Consider the following 20,710-nt stretch of genomic DNA (forward strand, 5'->3'; position numbering starts at 1 on the left):
CTGTGATCCCAGCTACTTGGGAGGTTGGGGTGGGAGGATTGCAGGAGCCCAGGAGGCTGCAGTGAGCCATGATCACGCCACTGCACTCCAGCCTGGGTGACAGAGTGAGACCCTGTCTGAAAATATTAATTTTTAAAAATACTTAGGAGTAGGATTGTCAGTTTGCATGCTAAGCATATATTTAACTTTATAAGAAACTGCCAAACAGTTTACAAAGTGGCTGTGTTCCCGCCATCAATGTATGAGAGTTCCAATTACTTTGCATCCTAATCCGGACTTATTACCGTAAGTTGTATAAAAACTCTGTCCATTCTTTTTGTTGTGAGAGACAGAGTCTCGCTCTGTCACCCAGGCTGGAGTGCAGTGGCACAATTTTGGCTCACTGCCACCTTGGCCTCCCGGGGTTCAAGCGATCTCCTGCCTCAGCCTCCTGAGTAGCTGAGATTACAGGCGCCAGCCACTATGCCTGACGAATTTTTACATTTTTTTTTTTTTTTTTCTGAGACAGAGTCTGGCTCTGTCACCCAGGCTGGAGTGCAATGGCTCGATTTTTAATAGAGAAGGGGTTTCACCATGTTGGCCAGCCTGGTCTCAAACTCCTGACTTGAAGCAATCCGCCTGCCTCGGCCTCTCAAAGTGTTGGGGTTACAGGCGTGAGCCACCACGTCCAGCCTAAAAAACTTTGTCCATCCTGATAGATATGTAATGATATCTCATTGTAGTTTTAATTTGCACTTCCCGAAGAACTTATGATGTTGAGCATCTTTTTTTGTGCTTATTTTCCCTCTGTAGATCTTCTTTGGTGATGTGTCTGTTCAAATCTTTTTTTTAGTCGGGGTTTGGCTCTGTTGCGTACGCTGGAGTGCAGTGGCGTGATCTCGGCTCACTGTAACCTCCACCTCCCAAGCTCAAGCCATCCTCCTGCCTCAGCCTTCCAAGTAGCTGGGACTACAGGCGCTTGCCACCATAACTAGCAAATTTTTGTTATTTTTGTAGCGACAGGGTTTTGCCATGTTGCCCAGGCTGGTCTCGAACTCCCGACCTCAGGTGATCCGCCTGCCTCAGCCTCCCAAAGTGCTGGGATTACAGGCATGAGCCACCACACCCAGCCTCAAATCTTTTGATTATTTAAAAAATATTGGGGTTGTTCTCTGATTGCTGAATTTTAAGAGTTCTCTATCAATTCTAGATAAAATTCCTTTATCAGATATATATTGTCAACCATAAAAGTCACAAACTCTATAAATTTAGAAGAGAGAGCTTCATTTCTAAAGGGGGGTACCATAACCTGCAGGCAGGAAGTGGAGCCTCTACCTGAAACCAAAAAGCAGGCATTTCAAGGGAGGGAAAGATGAGACAGTAATTTACGCTAAACTGGTTGGCTAAGTTTACATATTTATCAGGTTATAGGAGAAGCTATAAATATTTATGAAGGGGACACACATGCATGTGTCATAAACTAACACGTTTGTTACATGTGTCCCTTGTTGCCCTTTGAGATGGACACTTAATATTTAATGTATTACTGTTAGACCCTGTCAATCAGAAGGTGAAGCAGAGGACAGCAAGATACTGAGTGCACAGCCTCCGTGGCCTGGCCAGAACCACACCATAGTCAGTGGCCTCTTATCAGGAAGGAATGCTGGTCAGTTGCTGTGTGGAAACCACAAAAGGGAAGGCAGCGTGAGGCCATTGGTTGAAATCAGCAGTGAACAAGTCTTTTGAGAGGGTTGATTTTTGTTCAACACTGAGGAAAGAAAGACTTATGGTGGCTAGGGAAGGAGGGGGTGTAACGAGGTGTCTCTGACCTCGCATCTCATCATGGCTGGGAATTAAGGTTTTTAAGGTTTCTCTGGTGTCTTCTTGGCCAAGAGGGGGGTCCATTCAGTTGGTTGAGGAGCTTAGGATTTTGTTATTATTTCTCAGTATTGTGGACTGTCTTGTCATTTTTTTGGACAGTGTCTTTAGAAGAGCAGGAGTTTAAAAATTTTGATGAAGCCACAAAATGCTTTTTAAAAAAATGTTTCACATTTTATTTATTTATTTATGGAGACGGAGTCTTCCTGCATTGCCTGGGCCAGTCTCAATTGATCCTCCTGCCTCAGCCTCCCAAAGTGCTGGGATTACAGGCATGAGCCACTGCACCTAGCCTCATTTTATTAGATATTTTTGCTTTCTACAAATTTCTTCCCTATTTCCCCCTCTCCCTAGCTCCTTGCAACCATCATCCCGCTTTCTCACTCAATTAGTTTGGCTACTCCAGGTAACATTTAAATGGAACCACACAGGATTTGTCTTTTTGCCACGGGCTTCTTTCACTTAGCAGAATGTCCTCGAGGTTCATCCATGTGGTAGCCTGTGTCAAAATTTCCTTCCTTTTTAAGGTTGAGTAATACTCATATGTATGCATATACCATACTTTATCCATTTGTCGAGGATGGGTTGCTTCTACTTCTTGGCTATTGTGAATAATGCTGTTGTCTACCTGTGTGTGCAAATATCTCTCCTGAGGTCTTGCTTTCAGTTCCTTATTTATTTATTTATTTATTTATTTATTTTTGAGACAGAGTCTCGCTCTGTCGCCCAGGCTGGAATGCAGTGGTGCGATCTTGGCTCACTGAAACCTCCACCTCCTGGATTCAAGTGATTCTTCTGCCTCAGCCTCCTGAGTAGCTGGGACTACAGACATGTGCCACCAGGCCCGGCTAATTTTTCTGTTTTTAGTAGAGATGGGGTTTTGCCATGTTGGCCAGGCTGGTCTCGAACTCCTAACCTCAGGTGATCCACCTGCCTCAGCCTCCCGAAGTGCTGGGATTATAGGCATGAGCCACTGCACCTGGCCAAGGCTTTTTTTTTTTTTAAACCAAACAAACAAAATCCTTTTTTGTTTAATTACTCCACATGAACTGTTGCAAAGGTGACAATGGTCAGCGAGGCTGCACTGAGGTGACACTGTCACGTGGTCAGCCAGGCTCACTCACCAGCAGGTGGCTTCCCCAAAGCAGCATTGTGTGCTATGATAGAAATTTGTGTCTCAGCAGAATTACAAATCACAGCATTTCCACTAAGGTGGAAGCTCCTTGAGGTCAGGGACTCTGTTTTATCTCTAGAATGGGGCCTAACACCCAGAAAAGGATGATTGAGTACATTTCAGCGGCCCTCATGAAGGGCGAGGCCAGGTGTCCCATGACACCCAAGGCTCTGGCTGTCAGGGTGTAGCTGAGGATGGAGGCCAGGGCTTTGACCATCAAAGCTTAAATGTCAAGTGTCAGTAAGCAGCTCTGTCCTGGGGACCTCATCTGTGTCAGAACCGCTTTGGGGAGCGTGGGTCCTGGTCGTGGCTGGCCTGCCTTCAGGAGGCCTCAGTTCTTGAGAGAGGACCTTGAGTGAGGACACACCGCATCCTGAGAAGGGCGAGCTACAAAGAGAGCTGAATTTCTGTAATGAGTTGACAAAGAGAGCTGAATTTCTGTAATGAGTTGACTTAAAACCATTTGTGGAGTTTGGCCTGACTGGCACTGCCATTCTAACTGCTTTCTGCCTGCCCTGGGGGCTGTATAACTCGTCCCCTCCCCCTAAATGGTGAGGGGGCTTGGGCCAAGGTTGAAGTCATGGGCAGAGCCGAGCCTGGCTGTCTCAGCCATCACCCCGCATTTGTCTGGGTGCTATTTTGGCCCACGATGTGTGGTTTCAGCATCTGGGCCAGCTTTTCATCACAATATGATCCCATCTTTTATGGGTTGAGTGAGTTCTCCAAGAGAGGAAACTGCCAAAGAGAGGAGTTGCCTCAGATGTTGAGGCCTTCTCTTCCTTTAAGCGTCTTATTTTAAAGGTAACACAAGAGCCAAAAACTGGAAACTCCAGATTTAGGGCAAGGGGAGAATCTGGGGAGAGGGGATGTGGTGTTTGTGTGTGTGTTGGGGGGTGGTGGCTGGCCGCGGGCAGGGAGGTGGCAGTTCATGCAAAGTGGTCCCAGCTGCCCCTAGCTTAGGGCTGATCCCGCCCTGCCCAGCCCATCATTCAGGGTAAGCCGCTATCATTAGTGGTTAAGTGTTTCTGAAAGTATTCTCTCTCCATGCTGACCACATGCCCTTTCTGGGAAGGGAGGGCGGGGCCAGGGAGTAATGGGACCCACCCTATTGTCATGCCCAGCTGCTCTGCAGAGGGACAAGGAACCCGGGGCTGGAGTTGATCATGGACAGGTCTGTCTGAGGGGTTGACAGTGCACGTTTTGCAGGTCCTGCAGCTCTCTGAGGGGTCCAGCTTGCTCCTGGGGGCTGCAAGTTCCAAATCAGAGAGGCTTTTTGTCCTAGTAAAGGGATCCTTGGCTGAAACAAACCTTCTATTAACCAATTTTCTCCCTCAAGCTCTCTGCCCTCAACACATACACATGTGCGCACACACACACACACACACAGACATACACACACAGATATACACACATACACACACACCAGCTTGCTGAGGGCTGCCTGCCTTTCCCTTTGGAACTCATTTGTGCTCATTCCACTTTTGAGGAGGAGCTGTGGTGAAATGCTTAAGGTGAACATTTCTTCCCATGAAGTGGGAACTTTGAAATATTCATCTTTGACTGAGGTGTGGTTGACAGCTTTTTGTTGTTGTTGTTGAGACAGAGTCTCTCTCTGTGTTGTCCAGGCTGGAGTGCAGTGGCACAATCTCGGCTAACTGCAACCTCCACCTCCCGGGTTCTAAGTGATTCTCCTGCCTCAGCCTCTGAAGTAGCTGGGATTATAAGCGCGCACCACCATGCCTGGCTAATTTTGTATTTTTAGTAGAGATGGGGTTTCGCCATGTTGGCCAGGCTGGTCTCGAACTCCTGACCTCAGGTGATCCACCTACCTCAGCCTCCCAAAGTGCTGGGATTACAGGCATGAGCCACCGCGTGCAGCCAACAGCTTTTGATTTATGAAATTAGCTCAGGGAAAAAGTCAAGGTGGAAAAAGAGAGTCCACATTGAGTCTTTATTTCCACAGTTCAGTTGTACCCTGTCTCCATTGCCATGCAGTGTTTAGGTATGAGGGACTCCAGAGTTTGCTACGTTTCTCCCTTTTTCTCCTTTTTTTTTTTTTTTGTTGGGGATTGGGGGCAAGAAAAACTTAAATTTTTTTTTTTTTTAAACAAGGTCTCACTCTTTTGCCACGCTCTCAGGCTGAAGTGATCCTCCTGCCTTGGCCTCCCAAGTACCTGGGACCACAGGGGCACGCCACCACACCTGGCTAATTTTTTAAATTTTTTGCTAGAGATGAGGTCTCCCTGTGTTGCCCAGGCTGGTCTCAAACTCCTGGGCTCAAGTGCCATCCCATCTCAGCCTCCCAAAGCGTTGGGATTACAGGTGTGAGCCACTGCACCCAGCCAAAAATTCATGTTTTTTTCCTTACTCACAAGTATACAAGCTCAATGAAGGAAGCTGGAAAAATCTAGAAGAGCACAAAAGGGCTTCTGTATTCCCAATATCCAAAGATAATGACGGTTAAGATTTTGGTTTATGTTCATCTTGTCAAATTCTGTTTCTTACTTTAGAGAAGGTAGCTGGTCTGGGTGGTTCATATCCCTCAAGGAGCCTCCTGTTGACTGCCCCAACACACTGGACCAAAGACTCCCAGCAGGGTTGTTCTGCTGGAGGTGGATCCTCCCAGTGGGGAACTTTCTATTATAGCTCTTAATTTCACCATTGTCCAAATGACCAGCAAACAAATAGCCCAAGAGGAATTTAGCTTGAGTTCAGGCTTCCTGTCCCATCTTCTGACCTAAGAGCCTAGGCTCTTGACATTAAACTGCCTGTACATGAATCTTTGCATCATTTGGCTTACTTTCTGTAGAGCTTCTCTGTGTCTGTTTGCTTATCTGTAAAGCAGGGATAATAATATTAATCTACCTTTAGGGTTCCCATGTTAAATGAGAACATATATGTAACATGCATAGCACACACAGTGCCTGGAACATAATGTTAGAGTTCAGTGAATATTATATACTTCTGTAGCCATTATTATTACCTTTATTTATTTATCCTTTTTTTTTTTTTTTTTTTGGAGACACTCTCACTCACTCTGTCACCCAGACTGGAATACAGTGACGTGATCTTGGCTCCCTGAAACCTCTACCTTCTGGGCTCAAATGATCCTCCTACTTCAGCCTCTTGAGTAGCTGGGACTACAGGCATGCACCGGTAGTGCAGCTAGTTTTGTTTATTTTTTGTAGAGGCAGGGTCTCATTATGTTGCCCAGGCTGGTCTCAAACTCCTGGGCTCAAGCGATCCTCCCGCCTTGGCCTCCCAAAGTATTAGGATAACAGGCGTGAGCCACTGTGCCCAGCCACCTTTATTGTTGAGAGTAGTTTTATCGCCCCATGTTGCATGGTACAAATTGTCTCTGGGTCTCTGTTTCTCTGTCTGGAGAGGGGTGATCTTTTCTTCACTGGATGGTATTTGAAACATCTCACAGTTGCAAAGTAGTAGATGCTTACTAAGTAGTAGAAGAGCCTCGTTTGGTGAAACAGATGAACCGAAGGACAGGGAGGCTTAGACATTTTCACTGAGTGGGCAAAGTCAAGCTGCAAAAAGAACTTGAGAGCACATGCTGCCTGTTGCCTTGTGTTCTCTGAAGATGCCTGATAGGTTTTCTGCTGCTAAATTCCACACTTTTCTTTGTGATTTGGGTCCATTTCTGCATTGCTTCTCATTTACTTGGATGGATTGTTGAGTCATCTTTTCTAGATAAAACATGTCTAGGCCAGGCATAGTGGCTCATACTTGTAATCCCAGCACTTTGGGAGGCTGAGGCGGGATGATCATTTGAGCTCAGGAGTTTGAGACCAGCCTTGGCAACATAGCAAGACCCCATCTCCCCAAAAATAAAAAAATGAGCCAGGCGTGGTGCTGTGCGCCTGTAGTCCAGCTACTGGGGAGGCTGAGGTGGAAGGATCACTTGAGCCCAAGAGTTTGAGGCTGCAATGAGCTATGATCGTGCCACTCCAGCCTGGGCAGCAGAGTGTGACCCTGTCTCTAAACAAACAAGTGAATGACAACAACAAAAATTGTCAACATATGCATTGACTGAAAGTTGTTTAATGCCCCTTGACTTTTATTGCCAAGGGAATCATCTTTCTAGCTATAGAGAAAATTGCTTTGGATAAGTTTTGAGCTCTTCTTGCCTAATGGGGGAAATATTTCATCTGAGCCTGTCCAGTGATTCTTGTTTATTTGTAACATTTGAGCCCAATAAAAATAATGTGATGGTCACAGGATATTTTGCCAATTATTTCAGATGTAGGGGCAATTCACTCTGGATTTGTTTACTTGAAGTGGAAAAGTTTACACAAAGTTACCTTCTGAGCTTTTACCAAAAAGGAAACTTCCCTGGGTCTCTCTGCTTGGAACCAGCTTCTGTTGAGTCCAAAACTAGAGGGGCTATTAAAGGTCTTGTTTCCAATAAATGGCAGGAGAAGGGAATATGATGACTTAGGTAGGAAACACTTCTGTCCTTTTCACAGTGACATATGTCTGTCTGCTTTCTACTTTGAACCCCCAGGACGCACAGACATTCGGGTGCTTCAGCCAGAACAACCCCAGCAACCGGCGAGCAAAGCCCCGGTGCTCGGAGCCGGCACCGCCAGCCCGTCAAGAACTCAGGCCACAGTGGCTTGGCCAATGGCACAGGTGAGTGATGGCACCGCACGCCAGCCTGCACTGAAGCTGTGGGCTCTCACCCGTTCTAACGTGGACACGGGATCCTGCCCACTGTGTCAGAATAGAGGGTGGGCGTCAGAAGGCTCTGGGACTAAACTGGATTTGAATCCATCAGTCTTTCTACTGACCCATCTTCTTCTCTCTCTGGCATATTCTGTACAGCCAAGGTTATTCTCCATATGACTGCGCTCTTATAAAATACTCATTTGCACAGAAATAAAAAGTCTTGTCTTTCTATAAAGACAATAAAAAGAAATGTCTTTTTTTTTTTTTTTTGAGACGGAGTCTCACCCTGTCGCCCAGGCTGGAGTGCAGTGGCGCGATCTCGGCTCACTGCAAGCTCCGCCTCCCGGGTTCATGCCATTCTTCTGCCTCAGCCTCCTGAGTAGCTGGGACTACAGGCGCCCACTGCCACGCCCGGCTAATTTTTTGTGTTTTTAGTAGAGACAGGGTTTCACCGTGTTAGCCAGGATGGTCTCGATCTCCTGACCTCGTGATCCGCCCATCTTGGCTTCCCAAAGTTCTGGGATTACAGGCGTGAGCCACTGCGCCTAGCCTTTCTATTCATTTTTTATCTGCATTGGATTTCATGTTGGGGAGGATATCTCATTTATACATAGCATATTTTTTATTTCCTTCACGTAAGGGAATTATCAGACTAAGGAAATATAGGACTAAGTATTGTTGCTAAGAGCTGAGTCAGATGATGGCATCACCGGTGAATGGGTTGAGATGCTGACTGGGGCAAAGCCAGGTAACTACTTGGGGGTGTGCAGGGGCCATCCCGACGGGGGCCCCATTTGAGAGGAGACAGTGCCGTCCACGTGCACATGGAACTTCCCCACACTTGGCTCTGCTTCCCCGTAAGTGAGATGGGAAGGACCTATTTCAAAACAACTCATTTTCCGTCCTGCTCTCCCTCTCTCTCATCAGGACAGAGTCAAAAAGGAAAAAGAAAAAACAAACTCATTCATTTCTATAAACTTCTCAAAGATTGTCAAATCTTTAGAGACTGCTGGTCGTTTGGTAGTTTGTCTTCATTTCGGGCAGTTGGGCTGGGACGTAGATGTTTCGCTTGGATGAATTGTAGGTAGAGGAATGCAGGTGTTGAAATTTGGTAAGTGACGCTGAGATAGTTTTCTAGTGCTCGTGACAGCAGAGGTGTGGCGTAAAGGCCAGGAGACCCAGAGCAGCGTGGCTTTTCACGGAAGTGTTGTTGTGGCATTGTTAAGTGACCTCTGTGACAAACTTACTGAGTGGAAGAAATTGATTTGGGTTCCTTTGCAATACCCTTCAGTTCTGTGGCAGCACCATATGGGGGCTTCAGAGTCCCCGTGGCTGCTGCTGTTGCCTGGGTACCCTGTCATCTTCAGTGGACCGCAAGATGGAGTGGTCTGTGTCCTACAAAGCACACTGTGAGTGCAGTGGCCTGACCTCCTCCCTGAAGTTTGGGAGCTGCCTGAAGGACTTGAGTGAACTGACTAGCCCACCCTGAGCCTTGGGGAAGAGGAGGAGCTGCAGGTGGGGAGTCCCAGGGCTGCCATCTCAGCTGCCTGGTGCCCCTGTGCCACCCACTGTATCCTTGTGCTGGAACATCCAGTGGTAGCTGAGCCTGGCCTTCCTGTCTGTGTGAAGGAGACAGCAAAGTGATGGCCGTGAGCCATAGTATAGAGAACCATAGGCAGCTCTGCGAGCATTTTTCTCTTAGAAAACTCAGTGGCTTGTGGAGGAGGGCAGTGTTTACAAATGGGGACGGGGGACTGGCTTTTAGGAACCAGCTGATTCCCAGGTGCCATGGCAGAGCTACTAGCAGCTTTGTTCTGCCAGATGCCTGTGTTATTGAGATCATGGTTTCCCGCAGCTACCTCTGCTTTTCCTATAAAAACTATTGGTGAATTGATTTTCTTTGGTGATGGTCCTTGAGTCACTCTTGGACATTTCAATAGAGCTGTATTTCCCCTACATTTATTTTTAGGTACCATTACTTATTGTCCTTATCTCTAGGAACCTTATGTTCTAGCAGACAAGGCAGGTGCCAGCCGTGTCTTCAAAAGCCAGGTGTCTCTAACCTTGGACTGCCTTGGAAGTGTTTCATGGTGGTGTCTCTCAGTGCCCAAACCTGTTCCTAAGATCCATCTCTGAAGGGCAGTTGTATTTTAGGGATTTCTGCCCACTCCAGTGCTGAGGGCTTGATGTCCATCTCTCCCCTTTCTGCCGTGATGGTGGTTCACCTTTACCTCACAGGCAGCCTGTACTTTATATAACGTCTGCCCCAAGGGTACAGAACAGTGTCACCTTTGCCGTGGGGAGCAGGCAGAAGCTCCCCTCTTCAGCAGCGCAGGACCAGAGGGGGGTCGAGGGTGTGAATGAGGACATCTTCATCCCTCAGGCTGCTGCTGTGAGAATTCTGAGGACCAGTTCCAAGATGGTGGTGGTGGGGAGCTCTGCCTCCTGGAAGAGTTTCCACAGACTTGCGAGATTTATTTAGCAGCCTTTTTTGGCTGCACACTGCAGTTATGCATGAAAAAGAAATTTGAGGCCAAACCGGAGCTGGGTTCCAGGTGGTTTTTTTATGTTGTCACAACCATAAAGTATCCATTTTTATAAAACAAGAGTGAATGGCAGCCTGTCTGTATAAATATTATATTTCTAAGTTTTAGAAGTGGTGGAATCAAGAAATAGACTAATGGCATAGCCCTTCATTGAGACTTGTATGGGATGATTTACTTGCTAATTCTTTATTGAAGACTTTACCCCCAAATTTTACATATTTTACTTCTTCCCTAAATGTAACTTCCATACACATCAGTCAGAAGTTGCATCAGCCGTGGTCAGATTCCGATTCTTCATCTTTAATGCGTTTAAGGCCCAGTGACTCGCTAGGTCTTAGTTTTCTCATTTATAAAATTAGGGCAAAAGGTGGGCGTGGTGACATGCATCTGTAGTCCCTGCTACTCAGGAGGCTGAGCCAGGAGGATCGTTTGAGCCTAGGAGGCAGATGTTGCAGTGAGCTGAGATGGCACCACTACACTCCAGCCTGGGCAACAGAGTGAGACCCTGTGTCAAAAAAAAAAAAAAATTACAGCAAAAGTATATATCTCATAAGCTGTCATAAGGCATAAATTACAGACACACCTTCAAGATATTATGGGGTTGTTTCCAGACTATCACAGTAAAGCGAATATCACAAAAAAGCAAGTCACATGAATTTTTTGGTTTCCCAGTGCATATAAAAGTTATGTTTACACTATACTATAGTCCATAAAAGGTACAACAGCATTATGTCTAAAAAATGTATACACCTTAATTAAAAAATGCTTTATTGCTAAAAATGCTAACAATTACCTGAGCCTTTTGCCAGTGGAAATCTCTTCACTGGTGGAAGGTCTCGCCTCGATGTTGATGGCTGCTGACTGATCAGGATGGTGGTTGTTGAAGGTCAGGGTGGCTGTGGCAATTTCTAATAAGACAACATGAAGTTTGCCGCATCAGTTGACTCTCCCTTTCATCAAAGATTCTCTGTAGCATGCGATGCTGTTTGATAGCATTTTAGCAACAGTAGAAAATCTTTCAAATTTGCAGTCAATTCTCTCAAACTTTGCCGCAGCTTTATCAACTAAGTATATGGAATATTCTAAATCCTTGTTGTCATTTCAACAATGTTCACAGCATTTTCACTAGAAGTTGATTCCATCTCAAGAAACTGCTTTCTTTGCTCATCCATAAGACACAACTCCTAATCTATTCCAGTCTTCTTATGAGATTGAAGCAGTTTAGTCACATCTTCAGGCCTACTTCTTATTCTAGCTCTCTTGCTATTTCCACCACACCTGCATTTCCTTCCTCCACTGAAATCTTGAACCCCTCAGAGCCATCTGTCAGGGTTTGAGCTTCTTCCAAACTCCTGTTGTGTTGATATGTTGACCTCCTCCCATGAATCACAAATGTTCTTAATGGCATCTAGGATGGTGAGTCCTTTTTAGTTTCTATTTATTTTTTATTTTTTTATTTTTTTGAGATGGAGTTTTGCTCTTGTTGCCCAGGCTGGCATGCAGTGGCATGATCTCAGCTCACTGCTGCAACCTCCGCCTCCTGGGTTAAAGCAGTTCTCCTACCTCAGTCCCAGGAGTAGCTGGGATTATAGGCATGCACCACCACACCCAGCTAATTTTTGTATTTTCAGTAGAGATGGGGTTTCATCATGTGGGCCAGTCTGGTCTTGAACTCCTGACCTCAGGTGATCTGCCTGCCTTGGCCTCCCAAAGTGCTGGGATTGTAGGCTTAAGCCTTTAGGAGGTTTTTAATGGGTTTTGGCCACATCCATCAGAGGAATCATGATCTAAGGCAGTTATAGCCTTATAAAATGTATTTGGTTTTTTTGGGGCATGTTTTTTGGGGTTCTTTTTTTTCGTTTTTTGTTTTTGAGATGGAGTCTCACTCTGTTGCCTAGGCTGGAATGCCATGGCATGATCTTGGCTCACTATAACCTACACCTCCCGGGTTCAAGTGATTCTTATGCCTCAGCCTCCAAAGTAGCTGGGATTACAGGCATCTGCTACCACATCCGGCTAATTTTTGTATTTTATTAGAGACAGGGTGTCATCATGTTGGGCAGGCTGGTCTCAAACTCCTGACCTCAAGTGATTCACTTACCTCAGCCTCCCAAAGTGCTGAGATTATAGGCGTAAGCCACTGTGCCCAGCCATAAAATGTATTTCTTAAATAGTAAGACTTGAAAGGCAAGATGACTCCTTGATCTATGGGCTACAGCATGGATGTTGTGTTAGCGGGCATGAAAACAACATTAATCTCCTTGTAAATCTCCATCAGAGCTCTTGGCTAACCAGGTGCATTATCTTTGAGCAGTAATATGTTGAAAGGAATCTTTTTTCCTGAACAGCAGGTCTCAACAGTGGGCTTAAAATATTCAGTAAACCATGCTGCAGACAGATGTGCTGTGATCCAGGCTTTGTTGCTCCATTTATAAAACACAAGCAGAGTAGATTTAGCATAATTTATAAGGGCCCTTGGATTTTCAGAATGTTAAGTGAACATTGGCTTCAACTTAAAATCATCAGCAACATTAGCTGCTAAGAAGAGAGACAACCTGTCCTTTGAAGCTTTGAAGGCATTAACTTCTCTTTATCTATGAATGTCCAAGATAGCATCTTCTTGCAATAGAAGGCTCTTTCGTCAACACTGAAAAGCTGTTGTTTCGTGTAGCCAGCCCCGTCGGTGATCTTAGCTAGATCTTCTGGATAACTTGCTGCAGCTTCTTCTTCAGCATTTTCTTCACTTGGACTTTTACGCCGTGTTTGAGAGATCTTTCCTTAAACCTCATGAACCAATCTTTGCTATCTTCCAACTTTTCTTCTGCAACTTCCTCACCACTCTCAGCCTTCATAGAATTGAAGAGAGTTAGGGTCTTGCTCCAGATTAGGCTTTGGCTTAAGAGAATGTCGAGGCTGGTTTGATCTTCTTTTCAGACTACTCCCTATTGCTTTCTCCCTATCGCTTTTCTTGGTAAGGCTGTTTTACTTTCTTATCACTCAAGTGTTCATCAGAGTAGCACTTTTAATTTCCTTCAGGAACTTCTCCTTTGCATTCACAACTTGGCTAACTGGCACAAGAGCCCCAGCTTTGGCCTGTCTTGGCTTTCAACCCACCTTCCTTATCACTAAACAATAATTTCTAGTATTTGATTTAAAGTGAGAGACATGTGACTCTTCCTTTCGCTTGAACACCTAGAGGCCATTGTAGGGTATAAGGAGAGAGAGAGAGAGAGAGAGAGAGAACAGCCAGGCGGTGGAGCCGTCAGAACACACACAATATTTATTATTAAATTTGCTATTTATTTATTTATTTATTTATTTATTTATTTATTGAGACAGAGTCTCATGCTGTTGCCCACGCTGGAGTGCAATGGCATGATCTTGGCTCACTGCAACCTCCGCCTCCCAGGTTCAAGCGATTCTCCTGCCTCAGCCCCCCCAGTAGCTGGGATTATAGGCGCGTGCCACCGTGCCCAGCTAATTTTTGTATTTTTAGTAGAGCTGGGGTTTTACCATGTTGGCCAGGCTGATCTCGAACTCCTGACCTCAGGTGATCCACCCGCCTCAGCCTCCCAAAGTGTTGGGATTACAGGTGTGAGCCACTGTGCCCAGCCCAAATTTGCTATTTTATATGGATGGGGTTTGTGGCACTGCAAAACAATGGCAATATTAATATATCAAAGATCACTGGTCACAGATCTCCATGACGGATATAAATAACAATAATGAAAAATTTTAAGTTGGAAAAGTTTGACATATTCTGAGAATTACCAAAATGTGACACAGAGACATGAAATGAGTTCATGCTGTTGGAAAAATGATTGAGAAATAGACCTGCTGGATGTCAGGTTGCCACAAGCCTTCAGTTTGTAAAAAATCACACAGTGCAACTCAACAAAACAAAGTATGCCTGTATATAAAACATGCAGAGTGTTTGGCAGGGTGCCTGGCACAGAGCTTTTATCTTTATGAATAATTTCATGGAGTTTTAATTATGCAGCATGAATATATACATTTTTCACTTCATTTTTCTTTTTTAAAATTTTCTTATAGAATGGGGGTCTCATTTTGTTGCCCAGGCCGGTCTCCAACTCCTGGCTTGGATCGATCCTCTTGTCTCGGCCTTCCAAAGCGTTGGGATTGCAGACGTGAGCCACTGCACCCAGCCTGTTTTTATACATGGTTTCATGTATCTATGTGCTCTTCTTTGCTTTTTAAAAGTGACCTCATACTATTTTGCAGTTAATGTTCTGTAATTCATCTAACCATTCCTTAATTCTTGTGTATTTCCCTGTTACAAAATTCTGCTGTAAATACCTGCATATAGCTTTGTTTCTTGAGTGAAATTCTTAAGACAAAGGATGTGAATTTTAAAAATGAGCTCTAGTGTGTATTAGCTGACCGTCTTTCTAAGAGAATCAATCATATATCCAAAGTAGTATAAAATATTCATAAAGTGGTATATGAGGTTTATTTTTTCTGCAGCCTTGTAAATATCGGTTTATAATTTTTTGCTAATAGTATTAAGTGCCACCTAATTGGTTAAAAAGTTTAACCTCGTTGCGTTTTCTCATTTACTAGTTGCTTAACTATTTCTTTTTTCTTGTGTCTCTTTTCATAGTATTTGATCATTTGTCCTTCCGAGATTTAGAAGTTTATTTTAGAGGTTTATATAAGTTCTTAGTATATTCTAGGTACAATTTTTAAAAATTGTAGTGAAAAACACATAACATGAAATTTACCATTTAAACCATTTTTAGGTGTGTAATTCAGTGGCATTAATTATAATCACAATGTTGGGTAACTGTAACCACCAGTGTCCATTTCCAGAACTTTTTCATCATCCCAAACGGATTCTCTGTATCCATTAAACAATAACATTTCCCCCCAACCTGACCGGCCCCCGCCCACAGCCCATGGTGACCCCTATTCTCCTGTTTCTGCATTTTCTTATTCTAGATACCTCATATAAGTGGACTAATGTGTCCTTTTGTGTCTGGCTTATTTCACTTAGTGTGGCATTTTTGATTCATCCATGTTGTAGCGTGTATCAGAATTTCCTTCCTTTTTAAGGCTGAATAATATTCCATTGTATATACATACCACATTTTGTTTCTCCATTCATCTGTAGATGGACATTTGGGTTGTCTCCACCTTTTGGCTGTTGGAATAATGCGGCTGAGAACTTGGCTGTACAAGTATCTGAGCCCAAGATTTCAGTTCTTTTGGTTGTATACCTAGGAGTGGAATTACTATGGTAATTTTGTATTTAACATGTCATGTCCATGCTAATGGGCATGACGTGTGTAGCTGCAAATTTTATCTGTTACATTTATAAGTTTTCCCATATCACTGTTTTGCATTTTATCTTACTTCTGTGAGTATTGCAGAAAAGGATTTAAGAATTTTAAAAATAATTAGGCCTGTGCATTTAAAAAATGTGTATAATTTCGGTTTTTGCGTCAATAATGTAAAAGTTCTTATCTATAAAATGAGATACTTTTTTTTTTCTTTATGGCCACATTAGATCTGCAGAGATAAATACTTTTTTCTGTTTTCGCTTGCTTTCTTCATGATGTTATGTTATCAAAATAAATATCCCATTGGAATTTATAGTGTTATATGTGTCACTATAATATATAACTATAAATATGTATTTATACATAATATATATTATATAGACATGTATATAAAATGAGGACTGGGTCTAAATTATTTTCTATGCTGGGATCCTATTATCACAAAGACATTAAGTAAACAATGTCATTTTTTACTGTGTTTTTTTTTAGTGTTGATCACTTTTAACATTCTTACATACAGTGAGAATTTGTTTCTTGTTTTGAGTAAGTCCCATATGATTTTTATTACTGATGTGTTATCGTATTTTCTTTCATGTCTGGAAGAGCTAGTTTTGCCTTTTTTTCCTCCATGATATTCTTTGATTGTTCATACATTTTCAAAACAAATTTCAGACTTTGAATTCTTTGAAGCACAGTAGGATGTAAGTAGGAACCGTGTTCATGTGTATATACACCGGGGAGGGATTTTACCTTCCCATCAATCAGGTAACACAGTATGGCTTCGTCCATTTTTAAGTTTTGCTCCTTTTTTCCTCACGTAATATAACTGTTTATCTTTATATGAGCTTCACTCATCCCATGCTGTGCTAATTACGAAATCTTTGTCCAGTTTTGGTTGCTCTCGTGAAGAGCCGACTGATCAGCTGCCTTGGCAGTGCATTTGCTTGTGTTTCATGGGTGAAAGACACCAACTGCTTTACTGTGGCCCACATGTTACGAGCTGATCTTCAGTAGAAAGAACTTCTGTTGTTATTGGTGCTGGCTTTCTACGTGCCTGAGTGCAGGGCCGAGAAGTCCTGAGTGTCCACCACGAGTCTGTGATACACCACACGCACCTAAGCATCTTGGAACACACAGTGGACTGGCAGTGTCTCTAGGATTAAGCAAAAGAATTTCCAATTCCTGATCTTTTTTTTGGCTAACTGTGACTAGAGTGTGTCCCAGTCCTGAATGAATATGTGATTCATAAAGTTAGAATGTTTCACCAACATCACAGAGGGAACCTTGTGAAATACCCAAGGTTATAGAAAGCAGAGGCCATGCAACTGCCATCTTACTGCTTACCATTTGGTACCCCACTTTCCCTCCTTGGTACCCCACTTTCCCGGTCCTTGGTACCCTACTTTTCTTCCCATTTGGGAAACATCAAAGCTGTCTTTGCTCCCCACGCCCACTGTTTTTACTTCGTGGTGTTCTGGTTTGAGTACTGGTTCTGCTACTTGCTGACTGCACATCGCCTCTCTGAGTGGTCCCTCTGTGAGCCTCAGTTTTGTCTGCAGTGAAATGGGAATAATAATGTCTTCCTCATAAGGGCATTGGGAGGATCAATGAGCTAATAAAAGTAAACTTGCTAAAGGCAATGCAGGATCCTGGGTTGGATCTTGGAACAGAAATAAAACATTAGTGCAAAAGTTGGTGAAATCCAAATAAAGTCTGGAGTTTAGTTAATAGTAGTATACTAATTATTATTTTAGCATTGGCAAATATGCCATGATTATATAAGATAGTATTATTAAGGGAAACTGGGTGAAGACCATACTATCTTTTCAGATTTTCTGAAAGTAATATCCAAAATTATTCCAAAATAAAACAAAAAGAACCTGTGGTTTTAAATTTTTTGAATTTTTTATTTTTTAGATAGAGCCTCACTCTGTCACCCAGGCTGGAGTGCAATGGCATGCTCTCAGCTCACTGCAGCCTCCCCTTCCTGGGCTCAAGCGATTCTCCTGCCTTAGCCTCCCGAGTAGCTGGGACTACAGGCACACGCCACCACACCCAGCTAATTTTTTCTATTTTTAGTAGAGACAGAGTTTTGCCATGTTAGCCAGGCTGGTCTTGAACTCCTGACCTCCAGTGATCCACCTGCCTTGGCCTCCCAAAGTGCTGGGATTATAGGGGTGAGTCACTACGCCCAGCCTAATTTTTGTAGAGATGGGGTTTTGCCATGTTGACCAAGCTGGTCTCGAACTCCTGGCTTCAAATGATCCACCTGCTTTGGCCTCCGAAAGTACTGGGATTACAGGCATAAGCCACCGCGCCCAGCCTAAGTTTTGTATTTTTAGTAGAGATGGGGTTTCACCATGTTGACCACACTGGTCTTGAACTCCTGACCTCAGGTGATTCACCTGCCTCGGCCTCCCAAAGTGCTGGGATTATAGGTGTGAACCACTGCGCCCAGCCTAAAGAACCTGTTTTGTAAATGATATTGTTATACAAATGTCAGGTGGTTTTATTTCAAATATCTTTCTTTTATTTTTTAGTTTTTAATTTTTTTATTTCTTTTCTTTTCCCTTTGAAACTCACCTATTCAATCAAATGTCTTTCTTTTGCTAGATTATTGGGCTTATTGAATAAGTATTTCTTGAACAAATATTTGTCAAATGTTAAGCATTACGGACAATGTAAAGCATATAAGATAAGGCCTCTGCCCTATGATCTTGTTCCGGAAAAGAAGTTGAAACCACACATCAGCAAAGTCAAAACAGCATGTCACAGGGGCTGTGCGACTGAGTAGCTGAGACCATGGGTGCTGTGGGCTTCACAGTGTGGAGTGCTTTCCCTGGGCCGCAGGGGTGGGGAGGGCGTCCAGGGAAGAAGGCCGATGTGGGCAAAGAGATGCAGCAAGAACACAAGGGACAGAGAGTGGAAGTAGTGAAAAATGCGGGAAACAAATCTGCCCTCGCTCTCAAGATGGGTGCAGTCCTTTTGGGGGAGATATGGGTGTACATCAAATAATTAGGATTAAAAGTTAGAGAACATTGGCTATATTGAATACAGTTAAAAGTTAATACAGCAGACCGGGTGCGGTGGCTCATGCCTGTACTCCCAGAACTTTGGGAGGCTGAGGCAGGCAGATCACTTGAGGTCAGGAGTTCCAGACCAGCCTGGCCAACATAGTAAAACCCCATTTCTACTAAAAATACAAAAATTAGCCAGGCGTGGTGGCATTCGCTTGTAATCCCAGCTACTTGGGAGGCTGAGGCAGGAGGATCGCTTGAACCCAGGAGGTGGAGGTTGCAGTGAGCCAAGATCATGTCACTGCGCTCCAGTTTGGGTGGCAGGGTGAGACTCCATCTCAAAAAAAAAAAAAATTAATACAGCAATTCTGTAAGGCATGATGGACTTGTAACTCCTTGTCTTTGACAATCCAGTTTTTCTATTTGAAGCCTCATTAGACTTGAGTATGGTGCCCTGTCTCTGGTTGACCAGGGTGACCGTGGGCCAGTAATGTATTGTTAGAACTTAATTTCTGCTGACTATGAGTTGTGATGGGGTGGATTGACTCCTGAGGTTCTTTCAAGCTTTCATGTTCTAAGAATGTGCACACACACACACACACACACTCACTCCTACTTTTTGAGGGCAGAAGAAGGGTACTCGTGAGTATTCGTGGGCACAGAAGGCTTGTCCATGCTAGGATATCTAGCCTTCATATTTTTCTGTTTCCAAATCTGAACTCAAGGTATAGCGCAAACTTTCTTTTTTTCAACTTTAAGTTCCGGGGTACGTGTACAGGATGTGCAGGTTTGTTACATCGGTTAAACATGCGCCATGGTGGTTTACTGCACAGATCAACCCATCACCTAGGTATTAAGCCCAGCATCCGTTAGCCATTCTTTCTGATGCTCTCCCTCCCCGCACCCCACCCTGCAAAAACTGTTAAACAGAAGAGCTACTATGGGTGAACCAGGTTGACTCAGAGGCTCTTGGTTAGGCCTGTGGACATGCACAGCCCTGGAGGGAACCTTTCTAACTAGATTTGCAGCTGCATAAACAGTCAGATCCGAGTAGTGTTGATTGGAGGGTCTTCTGCCCTGGCATGCCATGGGGGCTCTGCTTTTGTTCTTTTCGTGGTCAGCTATTTTGTAATAATTATTTTTAATAGTAGTACATATATGTTACTAAAACTTTAAAAAAATAAAAGCTTAGACAGTATAAAGAGTGTCTTTTTCCTATTCTGCTCACCTTCAGTTTCCTCCCCCAAGGCCCACTGTTGTGTTTCTTGCGGTTCTTTCAAAGATATTCTTGGAATATACAAGCGTATGTATATATATTCCTTGAAAAAACACACACATGTGTATGCACACAAACTCACAAATGATAGCACAATTATACATTGTTCTGCACTTTTTCATTTAGTAGTTATCTTAGAATGTTCCCACACTATTTGAAGCTAACTTGAAGAGCTTCGTTCACCTCCCCTTTCCCCATTAACTCCAGCCAAGGATGGGGACAATTTTAGGATCAAAAAGAATATTAGGCTGGGTGCAGTGGCTCATGCCTGTGATCCCAGCACTTCGGGAGGCTGAGGTGGGAGGATCGCTTGAGCTCAGGAGTTTGAGACCAGCCTGGGCAAAATAGTGAGACCCTATCTCTACAAAAAATAAAACTAAAAATTAGCCAGGCGTGGTAGCATGAGCCTGTAGTCCCAGCTGCTTGAGAGGCTGAGGCAAGGGGATTGCTTGAGCCTGGGAGGTCAAGGCTGCAGTGAGCCATAATTGTGCCACTGCACTCCAGCCTGGGTGACAGAGCAAGACCCTATCTTAAAAACAAAAAACAATGGATTGAAATATTTTAAAACATATTTGAATCCAGTGCCTCATAAAGATTCTTAAACAAAATGAAACCTCATTGTTCATTTTTAGAGGATGCAAGGAAATCAACTCATTCTGAAGACTGGTAAACAAAGGGAAAGAAGCAAGCATTTCTCCTGCCTTTTCTTTACAAACTTAACCTCCAGGAAGCCAAATAGTTGATATGGGGAGGTTTCTCTTTATAGAAGTATTGTAGCTAATAAATGAAGAAGGTGTGGTAGAATTAGAATATTACTATTTTGCAGGCTTCAGTGAATTATTTAATTATTTAAGCCTATT

The 20,710-nt window shown here is 43.7% G+C and overlaps 1 protein-coding gene across 6 annotated transcripts in view; it reads left to right on the forward strand.

The window, feature by feature from the left end:
• The window catches only part of WWP2 (WW domain containing E3 ubiquitin protein ligase 2), a 179,422-nt gene that overhangs the window by 101,917 nt on the left and 56,795 nt on the right, over positions 1 to 20,710 (forward strand). For all 6 annotated transcript variants that reach the window (XM_016928596.4, XM_063796307.1, XM_016928595.4 and 3 more), the window contains 1 exon segment: positions 7,548 to 7,675. In XM_016928596.4, coding sequence (XP_016784085.1) covers positions 7,548 to 7,675 — 128 coding nt within the window.

This window comes from Pan troglodytes, chromosome 18 (assembly GCF_028858775.2).
Source record: "Pan troglodytes isolate AG18354 chromosome 18, NHGRI_mPanTro3-v2.0_pri, whole genome shotgun sequence".
Classification (NCBI taxonomy): Eukaryota; Metazoa; Chordata; class Mammalia; order Primates; family Hominidae; genus Pan; species Pan troglodytes.